This window comes from Somniosus microcephalus, chromosome 2 (genome assembly GCF_052327205.1).
Source record: "Somniosus microcephalus isolate GS21.2 chromosome 2, FLI_Smic_1.0, whole genome shotgun sequence".
Taxonomy (NCBI): domain Eukaryota; kingdom Metazoa; phylum Chordata; class Chondrichthyes; order Squaliformes; family Somniosidae; genus Somniosus; species Somniosus microcephalus.
The window spans coordinates 64458925-64481653 of NC_140988.1; the positions used below are offsets into that span (position 1 = coordinate 64458925).

General features: G+C 45.5%; 1 protein-coding gene across 1 annotated transcript; it reads left to right on the forward strand.

The window, feature by feature from the left end:
* Positions 1–19832: 19832 nt before the first annotated feature.
* LOC147122735 (C-X-C motif chemokine 11-1-like) lies at positions 19833–22033 on the forward strand. Its single transcript, XM_086009985.1, has 4 exons — positions 19833–19984; positions 20111–20240; positions 21021–21104; positions 21549–22033. The coding sequence occupies exons 1-4, from the start codon at positions 19915–19917 to the stop codon at positions 21571–21573; spliced, it is 309 nt and encodes a 102-aa protein (XP_085866111.1). The 5' UTR covers positions 19833–19914; the 3' UTR covers positions 21574–22033.
* The last annotated feature ends 696 nt before the right edge of the window (positions 22034–22729 follow it).

The window sequence follows — 22729 nt, forward strand, 5'->3', positions numbered from 1 at the left end:
TGAATATCGGCGAAGGTGGCGCTAAGTTGCGCCGGGTGCAAAAGTTAGCGAACGCCATGCTGTAGCGCCCCAAATGTGGCTATACTGAATTTCTAGGCCAAGGTATATAAGAGAGTTAATGGCAAACCTGTCAGCAGATTCTCTTTGTTATCATTGGCGATTCTCTTGATTCATTTGTCCTCTTTTGTCTATTTTCTGTTGTAGTTTTTACCTAACATATGTAAAAGGGTACTTTTACAAGAGCCAAGATTAAAGAGCAGGAGGTTACAGAGGTCAGATTATATGGCTATACGAGCCAGTTACATGTCACTTAAATGTACAAGTTACCTGAGATCAATGAAGGTGAGATTTAAGCCAGCTAGTTTAGACAAAGCTGTGTGGAATATAAAGGAAATTGCTTCTGGGCACAACTGAAATCAACACTTCTTCGTGTGTACACATCACAAAGATTATTTGAATAAAATGTATTGTACTTGCAGAATTCAAATATAGGAGTGTTATAATTCACAGAGGGTGTGTTGGATTTGGTCAGATTTCCATTTTTTTTCTTTCAACCTTTGTGAAACAGAGAAATAAAGATATTTGTATAAAAAGTAAGCAAACAAACTGGATTAAAACAGGTGGAGAATGACTTACCACCCAGTTCCTGCTGTCTCTGTGGCTGCTGCAATCTTCCCCCAGGCCTATCGCTGGGTGGCCAGAGCAACCATCTGATTCAGGCAGCCAGCCCATTTAGAATGCAAATTAGGATCCTAGGTGTGTGAACGCACGAAGCGTGGTAAATAAGGTTGGTGAGCTGCAGGCACAAATAGACACATGGGAATATGATGTTGTGGCAATACAGAGACCTAGCTCAAAAAAGGGCAGGATTGGGTAGTAAATATTCCTGGATATAAGGTGTTCAAGAAAGATAGATAAGGAAAGAAAGAAGGTGGGGTAGCAGTGGGGTGATTAAGGAGAATATTACAGTGCTGGGGAGAGAGGATGTCCTGGAGGGGTCAAGGACAGAATCTATTTGGTTAGAGTTAAGAAACAGTAGCAGTGCCATTACACTACTAGGTGTAGTTTAGCTGATGAGAGCCATACCACCACCACGGTGGTCTGAGCGGGGCAAGTGGTGGAAGGTATAGCCAGGTGGGGAGGCTTCATTTAAGGGTAAGGTGTCATCACCCCTCAGCCAAGTTTCTGTCAGGGCCATGATGTTGGTGCAATCACCCACGATAAACTCATGAATGGCAAGGGCCTTGTTCGCAAGTGAATGGACATTCTGCAGGGAGATGCAGAGGGGGTCAGTGATGGCTGCCCCACTGCCAGAGTCCACAGGGTCAGCACTTGGAGGGGTGAGTTGGATGTACTGAGCCCTGCGAAACCCTACTGTAAACAGCCTTCCAGTCACAAAAACAACCTTCGACAATTACCTTTTGCTTCCTGCCTCTGAGCCAATTTTGGATCCAACCTGCCACTTTGCCCTGGATCCCATGGGCTTTTACTTTCGTGACTAGTCTGCCATGTGGGACCTTATCAAAAGCCTTGCTAAAATCCATATACACTACATCAGACGCACTACCCTCATTGACCTTCCTTGTTACCTCCTCGAAAAATTCAATCAAGTTCGTCAGATACGACCTTCCCTTAACAAATCCATGTTGACTGTCCCTGATTAATCTGTGTCTTTCTAAATGAAGATTTATCCTATGCTTCAGAATTTCTTCCAATAACTTTCCCACCACCGAGGTTAGGCTGACTGGCCTGTAATTACTCGGTCTATCCCCTTCTTCTTTTTTAAACAAAGGTACCACCTTAGCAGTCCGCCAGTCCTCCGGCACCACACCTGTAGCCAGAGAGGATTGGAAAATGATGGTCAGAATCTCCGCTATTTCCTCTTTTGCTTCTCTTAACAGCCTGGGATACATTTCATTTGGGCCTGGGGATTAATCCACTTTCAAAGCTGCTAAGCCCCTTAATACTTGCTCTCTCACGATGTTTATTTCATCTAATATTTCACACTCCTCCCCCCTGATAGCAATGCCTGCATTGCCCCCTCCTTTGTGAAAACAGACACAAAGGGGTCAATTTTAACTCAGGTGTGGGGAATTGTCGGTGTAACATTTGCATACTGAATTATCATTGGCCCGCAAGCATCTGCAAGGAATACCTATTATATTCACATGTGATCACATGCTGAGTTGTCATTGGCCTGCAGGCATCTGTAAGGACTGCTATTGTTTAGAAGACCCATGGGGTCCTGACTCCATTTTGTCCACACGGTGCTGTATTGATTGAGAAAGCTTACAGACCTGATGCTTCATTAAAAGAGTTTAAACTGTAATACTTCGTTGTCCTGCAATTTATTATTTTTGTACAAAGTGTGCAAAACAAGACATGGTGTCAGAACAGGAATTTGAAATGGGCATCGTTGGAGCTCCCTTACCCTGAATGAATTGGGAATCTTTGAACTTACCTAGAGAATGGAGCAAGTTCAAGCAATACGTGGAGTTGATGTTTTCAGGTCCACTGAAAAGCAAAGGGGAGGAAGAAAGATACAGCTACCTACTCCTGTGGATCGAAGAAAAAGGGAGAGACATTTTTAACACATGGTCTCTCACCACGGATGAAGCAAAGGTACTGAAAAGTTATTTTGGCCGTTTTGAAGCATATGTGATGCCCAAGGGAAATATGATATTCGCTAGGTACAAGTTTCAGGAGAAAGTACAAGGAGCTAGTGAGTCATTTGAACAGTTCGTGACTGAGTTAAAACTGCTGGTAAAAGACTGTGAATATGCCGATAAAGATGAGATGGTCAGAGACCGCATCGTGTTTGGAATACATTCAGCTAAAGTGAGAGAGAAACTTTTGAATGTTGGGTCCGGGCTAACGCTGGACAAAGCTATAGACATAGCTAGATCGCACGAGATAGCCCAAGCACAATTGAAAACCATAACCGGCGCCATGAGCAGCTCGAGTGAACAGACAGTGCATGCAGTTAATACAGGAAATTTTGTTATATCCGGCACCGACGGGACCGAGCTGTTGCCGATCTATCAAAACTGCCGGACATACAAAGTTAATGTTGAATCATAAGGAGATTTTCATCTCCGTATCTGACAACAAACACTGTTGTTTAGCAACAGCTTCAAACAGTCGGCCCGTACCTTGGAAGCGTCTCTGTAGCTTAGCAACAGCTTCAGAGAGACTTTCCAAAGCCTGACTGTTGGAAAAAAAAGCCACGAGAAGAAAAACAGCCTAACAGAATGGCTCCTGATTTCTGCTGGTAGATCGAGGTTTCCGGACATACAACCTCCGGATAAACTAAAGTCTCCTGTAGATATACACCAAAGAACACTGCCCAGAGAGCGTGTTTCAGAACAGAAAGAACAGCGAGAGTTCTAAAAATGGCGACACAGACATAAAACGCTTCAAAAACTGTGGATATTGTAGAAACAACTGGTATGGAGAAAAGGAGTACTGCCCTGCCAAAGGAAGGCAATGTACTAAATGTGGTAAACGGAACCACTTTGCTAAAGTTTGCAAGACTGTTTTCGGAAAAGCAGGACACACAGTGAGTGACAGCCAAATGCCAGATAGAGAGCCAAATGCAGAGGAACTGTTTATTGATTCTGTGTCACAGAAAAAACAGATTTCAGAGACTGAGCAAGCTTTTGCCGATATTGAGATAGGAAAACAGGGCAAAGAGCTTAAGTTTAAACTAGACACTGGATCTCAGGTTTATGTAATTCCTCTGAGTGAGTATCACAGCTTGAAGGATGAGTGTGAGCTACGGCTATGGGGGTGAGCAGCTCATTGTAAAAGGCACATGTGTGATGTAATGCAAGTACAAAGAATGCGACATGATGTTAGATTTTTACATTGTTGACATTCAAGCACCTCCAGTGCTAGGTCTAAAGGCATGTTTAGACATGGACCTCGTCAAGCTAGTGCTATCATTGACAGCACCAGTTGAGAAGCAGACAGTCATGGAAGAGTTTGCTGACATTTTCAAAGGAATCGGACTATTCCCAGGTGAATGTACAATTCACCTTGACCCAGCAGCAACCCTGTGGTTTGCCCGCCGAGAAGGATACCGCTTGCTCTACATAGTCGCCTGAAGGAGGAGCTGCAGAGCATGGAGAATACAGGAATCATCGTCCGGGAAACAGAACCGACAGAGTGGGTCAACGCGTTAGTAGTGGTTGAGAAACCACGTACAGGCAAGCTCAGAGTCTGCCTCGATCCCAGAGATTTGAACAAGGCTATCAAATGCCCTCACTACCCTCTACCAATGCTAGATGACATCACACCCAAGCTAGTGGGAGCACGTTACTTCAGTGTAATGGACGCACGATCAGGATACTGGAATATCAAGCTCACGGAAGAGTCATCTAAGTTAACAACGTTCAACACACCATATGGACGCTACCGATTTCTGCATTTACCATTTGGTCTTATCTCAGCTCAGGATGAAGTCCAGCGGAAGATCGACGAAACTTATGAAGGCCTCAACGGAGTAGTCGCAATCGTAGAAGACATCCTCATCTATGGCAGGAATAGAGAGGAACATGACAGGAACCTCCGTGCGATGCTACAAAGATCACGGGAGAAAGGTATCCGGCTCAACCCCGAGAAAAACATAATCGGATCCACAGAGATCAGTTATTTCGGGCATCGACTCTAAGCTGATGGCATTAAGCCGGATCCAGAGAAAATCTCCGCCATCAAGAAGATGGAGCCGCCGAAGAACCGCGCAGAGCTAGAGACAGTACTAGGCATGGTTAACTACTTAGCCAAGTTTGCCCCGAGCCTCTCCAAAATCAACGCACCCATGTGTCAGTTGCTCAAACAATCCAATGAGTTCCTGTGGGATAAACAACATGACACAGCATTTCAGAAAATGAAAGACCTAATCACCAGAGAACCAGGACCAGTTCTTGCCTACTGCAACCCCAACAAAGAGCTCAGACTACAAGTGGACGCGTCAAAGTACGGCCGAGGCACAGTATTACTGCAAGAAGGAAAGCCCATCGACTATGCTTCCAGATCTCTCGCAGACAGTGAAATCAACTATGCTCAAATCGAGAAAGAGCTATATGCAATTCTGTTCGGATGTAAGCGTTTCCACCAGTACGTCTATGGCCGACAAGTCATTGTGGAATCCGACCACAAGCCCCTCGAGTCAATCATGAGGAAACCACTAGCCGCAGCCCCACCAAGGCTACAGAGAATGATCCTTCAGCTACAGAAGTACGACTTCACAATCATTCACCGTCCAGGCAAAGACATTCCTGTCGTAGACACGCTCTCCAGAAAGTCTCTTAGCTACCAGGACAGCAGCCTCAGTGAAGGCATGGATGTGCAGGTGCACATGGTATACAACAGCTTACCTGTGAGTGACTCAAAACTGAAGGAGATCTGAGCAGGAACAGAGAAAGATGCACAACTCACACTGCTGAGCAAAGTCATACATGAAGGATGGCCTGAGGAAAGGAGGAAATGCCCTCAGAGCATATCTGAATTCTGGAACCACAGAGACGAACTGTCACAAATCAACGGAATCTTCTTCAAAGGGGAGAAAATCATCATTCCTACCAATCTCAGAGAAGAGATGTCGACAAAAGTTCATGCTGGACATACGGGCATGGAAAAATGCAAACAAAGAGCACGTGACATTATGTTTTAGCCCGGAATGTGCAAACACATTGAAGACATTGTCGGAAAATGTTCCATTTGTCTAGAACGCCGCCCATCAAATGTCAAAGAGCCCATGATACCTCATCGTATCCCAGACAGGCCCTGGCAGGTCATCAGCTGCAAGCAAGTGCATGCAAAACATGTACAGAGACAGCAACACCAAAAGAGATACTATGACAGGTCAGCTATACTACTGCCGCCGCTGCACAATGGAGAATCCATCAGAATTCAGGAGCATGGCTACTGGAAGCCTGCAGTCATCATCCAGCCAGCTGACACTGAGCGATCGTATCACATCCGCACCCCAGAAGGACAGGTGTACTGCCGCAATCATAGGCACCTCCTGAACACCAAGGAACAACACTGTCATTCCGACGAGAGGTCAAGCCTAGAGTTATCCTTGACTTGTGAACTGCCAAAGGGTGTAGGCGGATCGCTGCCCTAAAACAATAACTGTACATCGTTATTGAAACGTTGAGATGTTTTCAGTGCTAGTTAAATGTTGAGTTTACTTATATGTTGATGCTACTGAGAACATTATGTAGAAGAAAGGTTCAAAAGTAATGCATAACATTTTTCTTTTAAAAGAAAGGGGATGTAACATTTGCATACTGAATTATCATTGGCCCGCAGGCATCTGCAAGGAATACCTATTATATTCACATGTGATCACATGCTGAGTTGTCATTGGCCTGCAGGCATCTGCAAGGACTGCTATTGTTTAGAAGACCCACGGGGTCCTGACTCCATTTTGTCCACACGGTGCTGTATTGATTGAGGAAGCTTACAGACCTGATGCTTCATTAAAAGAGTTTAAACTGTAATACTTTGTTGTCCTGCAATTTATTATTTTTGTACAAAGTGTGCAAAACAAGACAGTCGGGTTCCCCGAATTTGGTGTTTCCCACATGAATCTAAATGACTGTGTGAGATGTTGATGCAATTTTAACTCAATTGGCCAATTGATTTCCAACGTGTGGGAACCCTTGGCAAATGAGTATTTCCAGTCAGAAAATCGCATAATATGACGTAATTATTGCTGCTGCATTTAGGGTCTGCAACAAGCCTTGCTTCTTCTGCAAGCTGCCAACCTTTTGGCATTTGCTGATACACTGAGCTGGAAGCAGAATGGCAAGCGAAAGACCGAGGTCTGCACCCTGTTTTGACGATGTTGCCCTGCAGGCTTTAGTGGAGGGAGCAAGAACTCACAAGGAGGTGCTGTTCCCTTCATCAGGGAGGAAGATGCCTCCCCAGCAGACAAAGGCTGCGTGGCTGCAAGTGGCAGAGGAGGTCAACCCCTTATCGGCTACATGCAGAACCTGGATACAGTGCAGGAAGAGATTTCATGACCTTCAGCACACTGGAAAAGTGAGTATGAAGTTCCCATCACTCTCAATCTGATCTCCATTGCCTCTCCTCACCAGCACTCAGCTTTAGCAATCTCTTCCTCCACATCCCAGTTGACACTGACATCCATGCACCCTTACCCATTCCCTCTCTCTCTATGCTCACATTCACCTAACTATTCGACTATGCAGCCCTCACACTCCCTATCACTCTGATGCTATGAAAACAACTGACATCACACAGGGAGGGCCCTTGGTCTTGCCACCTCACTCCATCTTTGTCTCCTTCTAAGCATCTATGCTATGGATTCTCTACACTCACTCCTTCATTCTCACTCAAACTCCACTTGTCTCCCTCATTGCAGGAAAAGAGAGCTCACAATAAAAGAAAACAAGCGAGGACAGGAGGAGGGCCACCATCAGGAGCCCACCTCACCCCCTGGGAGGACGCGGTCCTGGAGATCGTAGGACTGGAGGATGAGGCGCAAGTGGGGGATGGACAGACGGGTGCATCACAGCAAGCTGGTGACAGAATAGTTTTCCATCTCTCTCATTGACATTGCATGAGTCGCTGATAATGATTCTGAAGCTATAACAGATGGACCTATGATCATCTGCAATATGCAATGTGCATGTAACCTTGACCTCACATCTCTAACTCTTTCCTTTACTCCCCCACAGGACCATCGAGAGCCCCCATCCCCACTGTCCAGGAGGAAGAGCCTGAGCTTCCAGACTCCTCAGAGGAATCTGCAACCTCTGAGGGCGCAGCGTCAGCAGAGTTCAGCGCACCCAGCACCAGCGCAGACACTCACACCTCGGTGGGACCTTCGGGACATAGAGTAGTGTTGTCACCTGTTGTATCACAGCTCACAAGTGAGCATCAGCAGATTGTGGATACAGGGACAGCAGTGGAGAGTGCTAGTCGGAGGGTGCAGGACTCTGCCAGCTCGGCTCAGCTGCATGTCGACCCTCTGCCTCTGGGTCCATCCATAAGATCAGCGGGGTTGGAACTCCAGGAACAGATGCAGGAGTCTCTGGCAGGTTTTGTCTCCAGGGTCGATGTGAGTGTGGAGCGAATGGAGGAGTCCATAGCGAACATGAGCAGAGCTTTTGTGGAGTCATTGGCGCATGAACGCATCACCATGGAAAGGATGGCAACCTCCATGGAGGAGATAAGTCGCCAGAGTGCAGAAAACATGGTGAGTGTTCATAATAGAATGATATCTCTTGAGGAGCGATGGGCATCTATTGAACAGAGAAACCAGACCTTCATGGAAGTCCTTCTGAGTAGGACTGCCAGTGCAGATACAGGTCCCCATGGCCCCCTGATGTGCAGCAAGGTGCTCTCAAGCCACTTCCAAGCGCTGGCCCCTTCTGGCCTGTGCAGCTTCAGGTGGGTGAGCAGCAGCCTGGCGCTCCTGTTGCTGTTGCTGTTGTTCCTTGTTCTGCTGGTGCCGCGGCTGGTGTTCGAGCTCATCTAATGCCCAGAAGGGAAGGAAATAAATGGCTCCCATGCTTCTGGTATATGCCTCCGTTGAGGAAGCGCTGAGTGAAGGTCGCGAGCGGGGTTTCCCAGGAGGTCACACTGGAAATGTGTGTGAGGCTCCAACCTTCCACAGGTGTGGTTAAGCCTGGTAAAATTTGCCCCAGGCCTGAAACAACAAAGTCCTGCCACCTGCAAATAATGACTGATCAAATCTCCTCTTTACTGGTTGACCTGCAGCTGATAGTTAGCAAGCCAATAGTGCTCACGCCAAGTTTCACAGGCGTGATCCCCACCAGGTGTGTTTTACGTGGGAAAAGGGTTAAAAATGCAAGGGCCTGTTAAAATGGCATTATAAAGGCCAATTATTGCTGATTAAGACCAATCCCACATGTTGGAGGCGGGACTGATTCGGGACCATGGTTTAAAATGGCTCGGGGTCGGGAACCAGGTGGGGGGGTCCCGACCCCAAGTTTTTGCGATTTTAACCCCCCACACGCCTCAAAGCCCGCCTCACGGCTGAGTTAAAATCAACCCCAAAGTATTCATTAAGAACGTTACCCATGTCTTCCGCCTCCAAACACAGATTACCTTTAATGCCCTCTAATAGGCCCTACTCTTTCTTTAGTTATCCCCTTACTCTTAATGTATTTATAAAACATCTTTGGGTTTTCCTTGATTTTACTTGCTAAAATTTTTTCATGCTCTCTCTTTGCTTTCCTAATATCATTTTTAATTGCACCCTGCAGTTTCTGTACTCCTCCAGGCTTTCTGCAGTATTGAGTCCTCCTCACAAGCCTCCCTTTTTTTCTTTATCCTACCCTGTATGCCCCTTGGCGTAATGAGAATCAGTTGCGGTGCAGGAGTTGGCGTGATGTTGGAGGTCACCGTAGCTCAGAAGCAGCGGAAAAAATGTAAAACCACAAGCTAGTGAACAACAAAGTAGAAAAACCAATAGAAAGAGTCATCCATTTCATCAGAAAAATGACAGCAACTAGCAGAAATGAACAAAGCTGAAAAACCAGTCGAACGGCCACCCAGCTCAACAGAGAAACAGCCACAGTGGTGAAGATAATTTTTAAGCAGCAAATTTTTGACACAGAGTGCTAGAAATTCATTATAGCCCAGGAATGAGCGGTATCGTTAGAAAAGTTGGAGAATTAGCGCCAGGCAAAATTCGTGCTCACTTAAGAGACCGCAAACGAATTTGTCTCGAAGATAATCTGCTAGTCCTGCCCCAAATTGGCGGTACTTTGATAGCTTTCTTAATTCGGTTAGGTAATCAGCGTTACTTTCATTCTTGTGTTGATTTCTCTTGAAGAATTTGAATCGTTCCGCTATCAGCAGCGGTGTTGGGTTTAAGTGCTCCTGCAGGGTATCAACAATTTCTTTAAAATTCTTGTCCTTTGGTTTGGCTGGAGTGATTAAATTTTGTAACAGCCCGTATGCCTTTGCGCCCATTAGGTTCAGCAGTACTGAAGCTTTTTTTTTATCTTCTATTCCATTTGCAGTGCAATATACCTCTACTCTTTCCACGTATGTGGTCCAATCCTCTATTTCGCTATCAAAAGCATCAATATTGCCAGACTTAGGCATTTCAGAAAAGATATGGCGCTTCCCGCGCTTTTCCGCCGCTGCTGCCGATGACAACGCTGTTTCCCGCGGTTTCTGTTCTTTGGTTTTTAAAATTTTTTTATTTGTTTACAGTTGGAGACTCGTTCCCGCCGGACTTTCTCTGCAGGTCTGAACGCTGACCTGCTTGCCGCGCCGGCCCTCTCCCGAGTGCTCCCTCCCAGTCCGTTATTGCTTGCCTCCGATTTCGCTGCCTGTCTCAGCTGTAGAGCCAGCCGCTGGAGCCCCAGCCTGACGCCCAGGAAGGATTAACGCAGTACCTGCCACCAGCTTGGCCAGCTGGTGAAACCACAGCTTCTCTCACTCTCTTGAGTCTTCTGGACGCCCGAGGAATCGATGTCCTGGAGGTGCTGCTGAATTGCAGGTAAGTCCGTTTCCACTTCGTCGCCACTGTAGTGTCCGTGTGTTGATAAAGACACTGAAGACAGGAGTTGGTTCATAGGTGTTTACTAAGCAAAGTCTGGGGGGGTGTTCTAACGGATATACACAATATACAGGCTTATATAGCCCGAATGGCCATTACCGGCATTACAGCACACCTGGGGCTCTTAAAGGCACATACACTACACCAGGATAGCGGGCATTGACATTGAGGATTCACTATCTGTGGTCACACATTAAGTGAGTGGTAGCCTTTGTGGTTGCAGAAGATCTGAGGATTTTATGCGGTGCCCATAAAGCCACGTGCCCTGCACCATGGGGATTCTCGCTATCCTGGCAAAGCCACATGCACACTCATCCTGCTACTCTCTAGTGATGGGGAAGGCAATGTAGTCCCTTCTACTACTGTAGAGAGCCTCTGTGACCTCCCGGATGCAGCAATGGATGGCGAACTGCGAGATGTTAACTATGTCTCCTGTTGCAGACTGAAAAGATCCGCTGACAATGAAATTGAGGGTGACGGTGACTTTGACTGCCACTGAGAGAGCCGTGGTCACCCTGATCCGAGGCTGAAGATCTGGTTGCAGGAGGTGTCAGAGCTCCGTGACCACCTCCTTGGTGAAGTGGAGCCTTCTAATACACTTCTCCTCACTTAATTGGAGATAGGAGAAGCGCTCTCGGAATACCCTCGGAGGGTAAGGCCTCCTGTTGAGAGCCCTGATGGCACTCCTCCCTCTGGCCACATGTTCCTATCTTTGTCACTGCCTGCACTCCCTCTGCTGTAGCTCCTGGAGGGTGAGGTCGACCGCCAGTACAGTCTCCATTAATGTAAACAAATGTAGCAGTTTGATTTTTTTAAGAATAAATGTAGCTACATTTTAGTTGCCACAACACTCCTGATACTAAATAACTTTGAAATTACGGAATTAGACTGTTGCACTATGTGAAACTGACAAGAAAGCATTGAAACTCCACTAACCTGACAGCTGCGGCTCATTACTGATGATCCCTTTAAATAGCATCCCTGGAGCCGGCTTCCTGCTGCTTCAGGCCAGCTCTCCCTTTCTCTGTTTCCTCCAGGCACTAAGGTAGGTGGCGACAATCAATTTCGCAGATTGGGCGGTCAGTGAGTGTTGCACGCTTATGACGTCACGATCCATCTGCGTTGAGGCTCCCGGCGATAACTGTTAGTGCCGGCACTGTGGGGGAGGGGAGGCAGGATTTAGCATGCACCGTCGGATTCACCGTGCCCCAGCAATAATGCCCTAGCACCCCATTTGCGCCGTCTGCTGGCGCTAATGGGAGGCACTAATATACTGAATTTTCCCCCCAGAAAATGTGTCTTACGGTGAAATCCAGTGCAGAAACGTAGTCTAGATGTCCAAGGAAGTCCAGGAATTCGGAAACCAAATTTGAGAAGCAGAGAGCAGAGGTGGGGGATGGCTAATGGAGGTTTAAAGCAGTTAACTTATGTTAACTTGTAGTTAGGGCTAAAATACAAGAACAACTAATGATGGCACAATAGGGGAGAGACCGTGCACCAATGTTCTCAGATGCAGCAGTGGAGGCCTTGGTGCAGTAGGTGAATAGGAATCCTGAGGTACCGCCCCAGGGAAGTGGCAGTGGATGACCGCATTCTTCCTCCCACCACTGCTACTCCGCCAGTGCCCTTGCTGTTGCCTGTCAGCCTGCCCAGACTGCTGCTGCACATGCCAAGGTGGTGCAGTCCACAACCGGGCCTTCTTAGCCCTGAGCTGCTCGAGGTCATCCTGCAAGGCCATCTACAGTCTCCCCTTCTGAAAGTCAGCAGCCTTCCACCAACCATGCTGTAACTATTGGGGCAGCACTTCATAGGAACACGAGGACAGGTAAAGGCACACGTAAGACAGGCACTAAGGAAATGCACAAGAGTGATTACATAGGATATACGTAAGGTATACGGCACAGAAACAGGCCATTCGGCCCCAACAGTCCATGCCTTAGTTGACTTTGTTATGTAATATTGGATGGATTGATGTATAAAGTTGGTTTGGAATGTTTTTTTTGTGGTGGCTTTTATTTCAGCATTGTGGCCAAGAGGACGCTGTGATGGTCAGTAACAGATGGAAGGTAAGGTGTGGGACTGTTGTTGAATGCGGAATGGGGAATACCGCAGTCGGATGAGTCGATCACAGATACTCGGGCACAAAGGGGCTGTCTGGGTTGCCTCCTCCTCTTCCGCTTCCTCTTCTTCCACTTCCTCCTCCGCCTCTTCCTCCTCCTCCTCTGCTGCTTCTGCTTCCTCTTCCTCCTCCTCCTCAGCTTGTCGCCATATGCCTGGTGGCAAGGGCAGTGGCCTCATGATGCCGATGTTGTGGAGCATGCAGTAGACCGCGACAAATCTTGAGACCTGCTCTGGTGAGTACAGCAGGGCTCCTCCACAGCGGTCCAGGCAGCGGAAGCATTGTTTAGGGATGCCAATAGTCTGCCCTATCAGATTTCATGTGGCAGCATAGCACTCATTGTCCGCATGCTGCCCACATGTGGTTGGGTTGCGGAGCGGAGTCATGTGCCGGGTGGTCAGCGGATAGCCCTTGTCGCCCAATAGCCACCCTCTGGTTCGTCTTGGTGGCTCAAAGACTGAGGGAACAGCGGACTGGTGCAGAATAAAAGCATCATGACTGATACCAGGATACCGGGCATTCACCATCATGATATGCTGAGCATAGTCGCACATCAACTGCACATTCAGCAAGTGATAACCTTAGTAGTTGATGTACATCTCAACATTTAGACGCGGTGCCCACAAAGCCACGTGCGTGCAGTCGATGGCACCCTGCACCATGGGGAAACTGGCTAGCCTGGCAAAGCCATGTGCACATTCTGCCTCCAACTCTCTAGTCAGAGAGAACATAAGAACATAAGAAATAGGAGCAGGAGTAGGCCATTCGGCCCCACGAGTCTGCTCCGCCATGCAATAAGATCATGGTTGACCTTTTACATCAACTCCACTTTCCTGCCTGATCCCCATATCCCTTGATTCCCTTAATATCCAAAAATCTATTGATCTCTGTCTTGAATATACTCAATGACTGAGCATCCGCAGCTCTCTGGGGTAGAGAATTCCAAAGATTCACCACCCACTGAGTGAAGAAATTTCTCCTTATCGCAGTCCTAAATGGCCGACCCCTGGCTCTAGACTCCCCAGCCAAGGGAGACATCCTCCCAGCATCTATCCTGTCAAGCCCTGTGTGAATTTTTATTTGTTTCAATGAGATCGCCTCTCATTTTTCTAAACTCTAGAGAATATAGGACTAGTCTCCTTAATCTCTCTTCATGGGACACTCCCCCCATCCCAGGAATCAGTCTGGTGATCCTTTGTTGCAGTTCCTTTAAGGCTAGTGTATCCTTCCTTAGGTAAGGAGACCAAAACTGTACACAGTACTCCAGGTGTGGTCTCACCAGGGCCCTATATAATTGCAGTAAGGCTTACTCTTATACTCCAAACATTTTGTCATAAAGGCTAACGTATCATTTGCTTTCCTAATTGCTTGCTGTACCTGCATGCTAACTTCAATTTTTTGAACCAAAGTGGATAACTTCACATTTTTCCACATTATATTCCACCTGCCCACTCACTTAGCCTGTCTATATCCCTTTGCAGCCTCTTTGCATCCTCCTCACAACTTACTTTCCAACCTAGCTTTGTATCAACAGCAATACTTGGATACATTACATAGGATTACATAGGATTACATAGGATATACGACACAAAAACAGGCCATTCGGCCAAACCAGTCCATGCCGGCATTTATGCTCCACTCAAGCCTCCTCCCATCTTTCCTCGTCTAACTCTATCAGTGTAACCCTCTATTCCCTTCTCCCTCATATGTTTGTCCAGCCTTCCCTTAAATGCATCTATACTATGGGCTTTAACTACTCCCTGTGGTAGCGAATTCCACATTCTCACCACTCTTTGGGTAAAGAAGTTTTTTCTGAATTCCCTATTGGATTACTTGGTGACTATCTTAGATTGGTGGCCTCTAGTTATGCTCTTCCCCACAAGTGGAAACATTCTCTCTGTACCCACTCTATCAAAACCTTTCATAATTTTAAAGACCTCTATTAGGTCACCCCTCAGCCTTCTATTTACAAGAGAAAAGAGACCCAGCCTGTTCATTCTTTCCTGATATGTATACCCTCGCATTTCTGGTATCATCCTTCTAAATCTTTTCTGCACTCTCTCCAGTGCCTCTATATCCTTTCCATAATATGACGACCAGAACTGCACGCAGTACTCTAAGTGTGGTCTAACTAAGGTTCGATACAGGTTTAGCATTTAGGGGGAAAGATTCAGTTGGTTTGCGCCTCCCATTAGCGCTTTAAGAGGGCCTTAATGGAGCGCAAAGCAACTAGTGCCCGGGCGAGGCGATATCTGCGCCTCTCGTGGAATTGACCGGACATTTTGCGGCGGCGCTAAACAATACCGCCCGATCTCCTGCGCACGCAGATCTTGACGTCATTCGAGCGTGCAACGCCCTTGTGACGCCCAGGGACGGAAATTGAGTGGCTCCCCCTCTCCTTTCTGCCTGGTGCAACCAACGATAGGTAGACTGGAACGCTTCCCAGTTGCTGTGGGGCTGGGGGGGCGCTATTTACAGGGGGCCTCTTCCTGGCTTTTTCTGTGGTAGACATTTTAGTACCACTCGTTCTGAGAGAGAGAGAGAGAGATTTTGAGAGAGAGAAACAGAGACTTCTGCATTGAGTCAACGCTGTCTGAAATAGTTTTTGGCTTCTGACCATAACTTTGCAGGTACTTTGGTTTTTGACCTTCATAACTTTGATTGCCAAGATACTATGGGGGCTGCAGTGAATCGGGGCGTCGTCCTGCGCCATCAGATTCGGAGGGCACAGAGACGCAGAGAGAGAGTGGCAATCATGGCCAGACGGAGGAGGGCCAACAGGCCTCTGTACAGGAGACCTTACCCTCCCAGGGTATTTCGCCAACAATTCTCCTACATTAATATGACTGAGGAGCAGCATTTGCGAAGGCTGAGCTTCAGCAAGGAGGTGGTCACTGAGCTCTGCCACCTGCTGCAGCCAGATCTGCAGCCTCAACTGAGGAGCAGGACGTCTCTGTCGGCGGCAGTGAAGATAACAGTGGCTCTCAACTTTTATGCCACCAGCTCATTTCAATCAGCTACTGGGGACATCGCCAATATCTCCCAGTTCGCGGTGCATTGCTGCATCCGTCAGGTCACAAATGCCCTCTATAAAAGGAGACGAGAGTACATCTCTTTCCCCATGACCCCGGACAAGCAGCAAGAACGTGCAAAGGGCTTTGCTAGGATAGCAGGCTTCCCCATGGTGCAGGGCACCATTGACTGCACGCATGTGGCTTTGAGAATGAGAATGCTGAGGATTTCCACAACCGAAAGGGGTTCCTTAAACGTTCAGTTGGTCTGTGACCACTGACAGCTGATACTCGCTATCAATGCCCACTATCCTGGCAGCAGCCATGATGCATTCATCCTGCGCCAGACTACTGTGGCAGAACTTTTCCAGGCACCGCATCACCGAGGTGGTTGGCTTCTCGGGGACAAGGGATATCCACTGTGCACCTGGCTGATGACAGCGCTCCGTACACCCAACACCCCTGCTGAGCTGCGGTACAACGAGAGCCATCAAACTACCAGGAACATCGTTGAGCACACAATCAGTGTGCTCAAGCAACAGTTCCGCTGTCTGGACCATTCTGGAGGAGCCCTGCAGTACTCGCCTGAGCGAATCTCCCACTTTGTTGTTGTGTGCTGCATGCTGCATAACCTGGCAATCCTAAGGACACAGCCAATGCCACCAGACCTTGGAGCACCACCAGAGGAGGAGGAGGAAGAGGAGGAGGAAGAGGAGGAGGAAGATGAGGAGGATGATCATCAGCAGCACCAAGGCGGGAGGGAGGCCCACAATGTAGAAACTGGAATGTTGGCTTTTATTGCAAGGGGGATGAAGTATAAAAGTAGAGAAGTCTTGCTACAACTGTACAGGACGCTGGTGAAACCACATCTGGAGTACTGCGTACAGTTTTGGTCTCCTTATTTAAGGAGGGATATATTTGCATTGGAGGCAGTAAAGAGAAGATTCACTAGGTTGATTCCTGAGATGAAGGGGTTGTCTTATGAAGAAAGATTGAGCAGGTTGGGCCTATACTCATTGGAATTTAGAAGAATGAGAGATGATCTTATTGAAACATAAGATTCTGTGGGGGCTTGACAGGGTAGATGCAGGGAGGATGTTTCCCCTCGTGGGGAAATCTAGAACTAGGGGGCATAGTTTCAGAATAAGGGGTCGCCCATTTAAAACGGAGATGAGGAGGAATTTATTCTCTCAGAGGGCTGTGAATCTTTGGAAATCTTTACCCCAGAGAGCTGTGGAAGCTGAGTCATTGAATATATTCAAGGCTGAGATAGACAGATTTTTGAACTACAGGGGAGTCAAGGGTTATGGGGAACAGGCAGGAAAGTGGAGTTGAGGCCAAGGTCAGATCAGCCATGATCTTATTGAATGGCGGAGCAGGCTCAAGGGGCCAAATGGCCTACTCCTGCTCCTATTTTTATGCTCTTATGCCTCCTTTAGAAGTGCTAACAGCATTTCTGCAGGGCTGCTTCACGCACACATTTCTGAGCGGTAAACCGAGCAAAAAGGTCAAAGTTTCCAGATGTGGCGTCAATTTGGCGTTGCACACCAACTAACGTCACGCTCTGCTCATTTAAAGTTCAGGGGCCAGTGTTCCCAACGGCAGCGCTATGGCCTTTACCAAAGTGGTGGCTGCCTTGTCCCGCACCAGAGGCAGGCGGAAGTGAAGCGAGCACCATTTCTTATTCCGAAACGGGCCTCAACAGCCAACGCAAAAAGTTTGAATTTCGTGGCCCAAGTATTTCTTTCTTTCTTCTTCTTTCAGATCCCAACAACTCTCTGAGTGAAAAAAATTCTCCCCATGCTTCTCTAGATCTTTTGCCAGTGATTTTAAATCTATGATGTCTGGTTATCTACCCATTCACCAGAGGGAACAGACTTTCTGTAATGACACTATCAAAACCCCTCATCATCTTGAAAACCTCTATTAGGTCACCTCTTAACCCTCTCTGTTCCACAGAGAACAGTCCTAACGATTCCAACTTCTCCTCATAACTAAAGTCCCTCATCCCTAGTAACATCCTGGTAAACCTCTACTATATGGTTTCTAAGGCCTTTACATCTTTGCTGAAGTGTGGTGCCCAGAATTGTCCAGAATACTCCAGCTGAGGATTAACTAATGATTTCTAAAGTTCTAGTATGATCTCTTTGCTTCTATTTATAAACTCGAGTAACCAATATGTGTTTTTAACTAGCTTATCAACGTGCCCTGCCTTCTTTAAGGATTTGTACATATGGTCAGTAAAGTCTCATTGCTCATCTACACTTTTTTAAATCTTTCCATTTATAGTATACTGTTTTTCCATATTAGTCCTCCCAAAGTGCATCACTTCACACTTCTCCGCATTGAACTCCATCTGCCATGCTTCTGTCCATTTCGCCATCCTGTCTATGTCATTCTGAAGTCTACAACTATCCTCATTACTATCTACTATGTTGCCAAGTTTCGTATCATCTGCTACCTTTATAATGCCGTTCCCTACACCCAAGTCTAGGTCGATATAAAAGTTAAAAAGAATAATGAACCCAAAACTTGGAGATCACCACTGCAAACCACCTCCCAGTCTGAAAAACATCCATCCACCATCACCCTCTGCTTCCTGTCACTGAGCCATTTCTGTCCAATTCTGAATCCATACTGCCACTTTTCCCTTAATTTCATGGGCTTCTATCTTCTTAACAAGCCTCCAGTGTGTCACTTTGTCGAATGCCTTCTGAAAATCTATATATGCATCTACTGCATTACCTTGATCAATCTTCTCTGTTACTTCATCAAAGAATTCAATCAGGTTAGTCAGACACGATTTGCCTTTAAGAAATCCATGCTGGCTCTCTTTAATTAACCCATGCCATTCCAAATGAAAGTTTATTTTGTCACTGATAATAATTTCCAATAACTTCCCCATCACTGATGTTAGGCTGACTGGCCTGTAGTTTCCAGGTTTATCCCTCTCCCCTTTCTTGAATAGCGGTATCAAATTAGCATCCCTCCAATCCTCCAGCACTACTCCTGTATCGAATGAGGATTGAAAGATTGTGACCAATGCCTCTGCTATTTCTACCTTTGCTTCTTTCAGCAACCTAGGATGCATTTCATCTGGACCAGGTGACTTATCAACTTTCAGTAATGCTAATCTTTTTAGTACATCTTCTCTAGCTATTACTATCCTGCCCATAACTACCCTCACCTCTTTTAGTGTAACCTTCACATCATCCACTTCCTTTGTGAAGTCAGATGCAAAGTATTCATTTAATACTTTAGCCATCTCCTCTGCCTCTACATGATTTGGTCAGCATAGCCAGCATGCCTTTCCTACAGTACAGGATGACATGTAATATCAACTTCAATAAGTTGGTCATTTCTAAGAATGGGAAGTGAAAACAACAACTTGTATTGATATAGCGCCTTTAACTTAGTAAAATGACCCAAGGCGCTTCGAGACAAAAAAACATTTGACACCGAGCCACATAAGGAGAAATTAGGGCAGCTGACCAAAAGCTTGGTCAAAGAGGTAGGTTATAAGGAGCGTCTTAAAGGAGGAAAGAGAGGTAGCGAGGCAAAGAGGTTTAGGCAGGGAATTCCAGAGCTTAGGGCCTAGGCGACAGAAGGCACGGCCACCAATGGTTGAGCTATTATAATCAGGGATGCTCAAGAGGGCAGAATTAGAGGAGCACAGATATAGAAACATAGAAACATAGAAGATAGGAGCAGGAGTAGGCCATTCGGCCCTTCGAGCCTGCTCCGCCATTCAACGAGATCATGGCTGATCATCCAAACCCTAGCACCCGGTCCCTACACCGACAGCCTCGGGGGTTTTGGGGCTGGAGGAGATTATAGAGATAGGGAGGGGCAAAGCCATGGAGGGATTCGAAAGTAAGGATGAGAATTTTGAAATCGAGGCATTGCTTAAAAGTGAAATATATGGTGAATTTGACAGTTCACAGTATTTTGTAAATGAATCAAAGGACGTTCTAATATAAATATTTCCAGGAATGAGTGTGCATGTTGGTGTATGCACATATTTCTAGACAACGTCACATTTTGAAGTTATGCCAACTGATTAACATTAGCCTGTCCCATGATCAATACCGTTCGGAAACCACCTTCTTCTATTATTATAAAAGGGAGATAACACTGCGAGAAAGTAATACGGAGCAGCAGTAAAAGAGACTGAGCAACAGCAGAGAACAGTGTGATTTACTCTGAACACTATGAGGACTGGAATAACTTTGCTGCTGCTCTTGGCCACAATTGTAATTTGCTTCATTACGTTATCAGAAGGTAAGCTGCAATGTAGTCAGGTCATTTACTCTGAGCTTACAGTTGAACATTTAATTTTCATTATGCAATATATACTGAACATGTTGGTAACTCTTGATGTTATGGATTCTGTTCCATTTATTTCAGGTCGCGCTGTCAGAGGGTTTGAACCAAGGTGTACGTGTGCCAGAGTTACAGGAAAATATATCCGTCCTTCGGCACTACATAAAATCGAGGTGTTCTCACCTGGTCCAGGTTGCAGCAAGATGCAAATCATGTAAGTGTTGATTTGAATCTTTGATAACATTTTGTTACAAATAAATCTCTGCCTTTGAAATTTTAAAGCTTCAAAATTCTATCAGACTGTCCACAGCCCTGCAAACAATTTATAATTAAAGAGAACTAAAACACTGTTTTCAAAAGATTTTTTTTCTGAAGTCAACAGTTGTCTGTCAAATATCAGCACTGAATAAATTGCTAACCCTCTGAATGCAACAGCTGCCGACACTTCACATTTAAATGACTTTGTTAATATCAATAAAGATTCAAAATAATAGTGAAGAGTTAGTTGTTCCAGTTACGTATGACCAACTGTTAATGGTTAGAAATAGTCGTTTGTGACCAGTTATAATACAGACAGTGGCTGTTCTTACTCTGTTTAGTAGATTATTCTCTAATGTGTGTGTCTGAATGTCTAAGGAAGATTTTTGCTTAGAAGTGAAACAGAAATATATGTGAAAATGATTTGTACATATTACAAATGCATTGATTGAGGTTAAAATACCTTCTTCAAATCTGCTAATACAGTTTGATTTCAATCAGAGTTGAAGTTGACAATTTTAAAGTATTTATTATGTAGGATTTGTGTTATATTACAGTGAAATATGATTAATATTATCCTAATTGAAGAAAATATTTTAAAATGAGCCTGAAGAACATTGAGCCATTCCTTGTTAAATTGTGAGCAACTGTAAGATCCTTTAATTAACCAGGAATCACGGAAATTGTATTCAAAACTGTCAATGTAATAAATATTTATGACATTTCTCTATTACAGTGCAACATTGAAACATAAGAAATTACGCATTTGTTTGGATCCTGAAGTAGAGTGGAGCCATACAGTTATAGGCTTCATGCACAAGTGAGTAACTTGTAAACCGAGTGCACACAATCACAGCAACAGTGAGCACAGGTTTCAATAAATATTTAACAATTTTAAAATGTTTAAGAATGGATTTTTGCATTAGCATTGTTCAGAAAAAAGTGAGTGAGCCAAAATTGTTAAAATGGCAGTTGGAGGAAGTTCCTTATCCCTCTCGCTTCCCTCCTCTTATTTCTCTGTCTACTTTTTCTCTCTCTTTCGCTCCTTTCTTATATTTCTCTATTACTGTGCCTCTTTTGAATTTGTTTCCTGTATCTGCCATACATTGTTATTGTAGAAACTTCCAGTTTTCATTTGCAGATTGTACAATGTATGTGGTCATTAATCCAACATGATAGAGAATCACTACAGACTCAGCTGTTTTGATATTCATTTTATGATGAGCTGGAACTTTCACTAAGGTGATTTGTGTATTTATTTCAGAAAAAACAAGAAGTCCATCTCATAATCTTGAATGACAGAAGCTCTGGCTGTGATTCGGCAGCAGATAGAAAATATCTGGATCTGGATCAGATTGTCCCTTTGACCTGATTGGCTAATGGAAGTCTTTGTAGTGAAGTAGTTATTTTATATATTGTAATGCTCGGTGGGCAAACCCAAGTGTATGTTGCTTTGAAATCAATGACAAATGAGCCTTGTGCTAGAAAGCCTCACTCCCGATGCAACTAACCTTTGATGTTATGAGAGCACACGCAGAAGTGTCACTTGTAACATTAAAAAGAGTCCATTCTAAGTTTAAAAAGTGCCCATGCCATCCAAAGGACCACCTGACCACTTTTGGTATGAAACCCAAGCAATGTGAGCCTACCTGCTAGAGGTGGCCCAACTTCAATGCACTTGGGAGTCCTGTATTGATTTCTTTGTGGGTACAATGATGAGACATTTATATAAAAGAGAATAACTTTTAATCTAAGGTTTGTTCAAGAATTCATACAGCTTTTCAGGACACACCATGCTTGAGCTGCAGCTAAGGTGAAACAAAAACTCTCAGCCTGCTTGTCTGGTCACATGACCTCTGCTGGTCAGGCACAAGCAATCAATACCTGCAATCATGCTATTAAGGCATCATAATCGAACAGGCAAATAACATCACTATTTGCTGATATCATTACAAGTCCGACTGGTCCTCACTCCTGAGTTACCCTAACACTGTCATATGCATCAAAACAAAATTGGCCATGTAATGAAGACTAACACTGGGATCAATCTCAAAGTTTCAGGCGAGACAGAGGGGGAGGTATAAGAGGAGGGGGTGTCGCAATATTAATTAAGGAGTCAATTACTGCAGTAAGGAGGGATGATATATTAGTAGGTTCCTCTAATGAGGCCATATGGGTGGAGCTTAAAAACAAAAAGGGGGCAAGCACTTTGCTGGGAGTGTACTATAGGCCTCCAAACAGTCAGGGGGAGATAGAGGAACAGATATGTAGGCAAATCTCAGAGAAATGTGCAAATAATAGGGTAATAATAATGGGGGATTTCAACTTCCCCAATATTAACTGGGATAGTCAGAGTGTGAAAGGCTCAGAGGGTGTAGAATTCTTAAAGTGCATCCAGGAGAGCTTTTTGAGCCAGCATGTAGAAAGTCCTACAAGAGAGGGGGC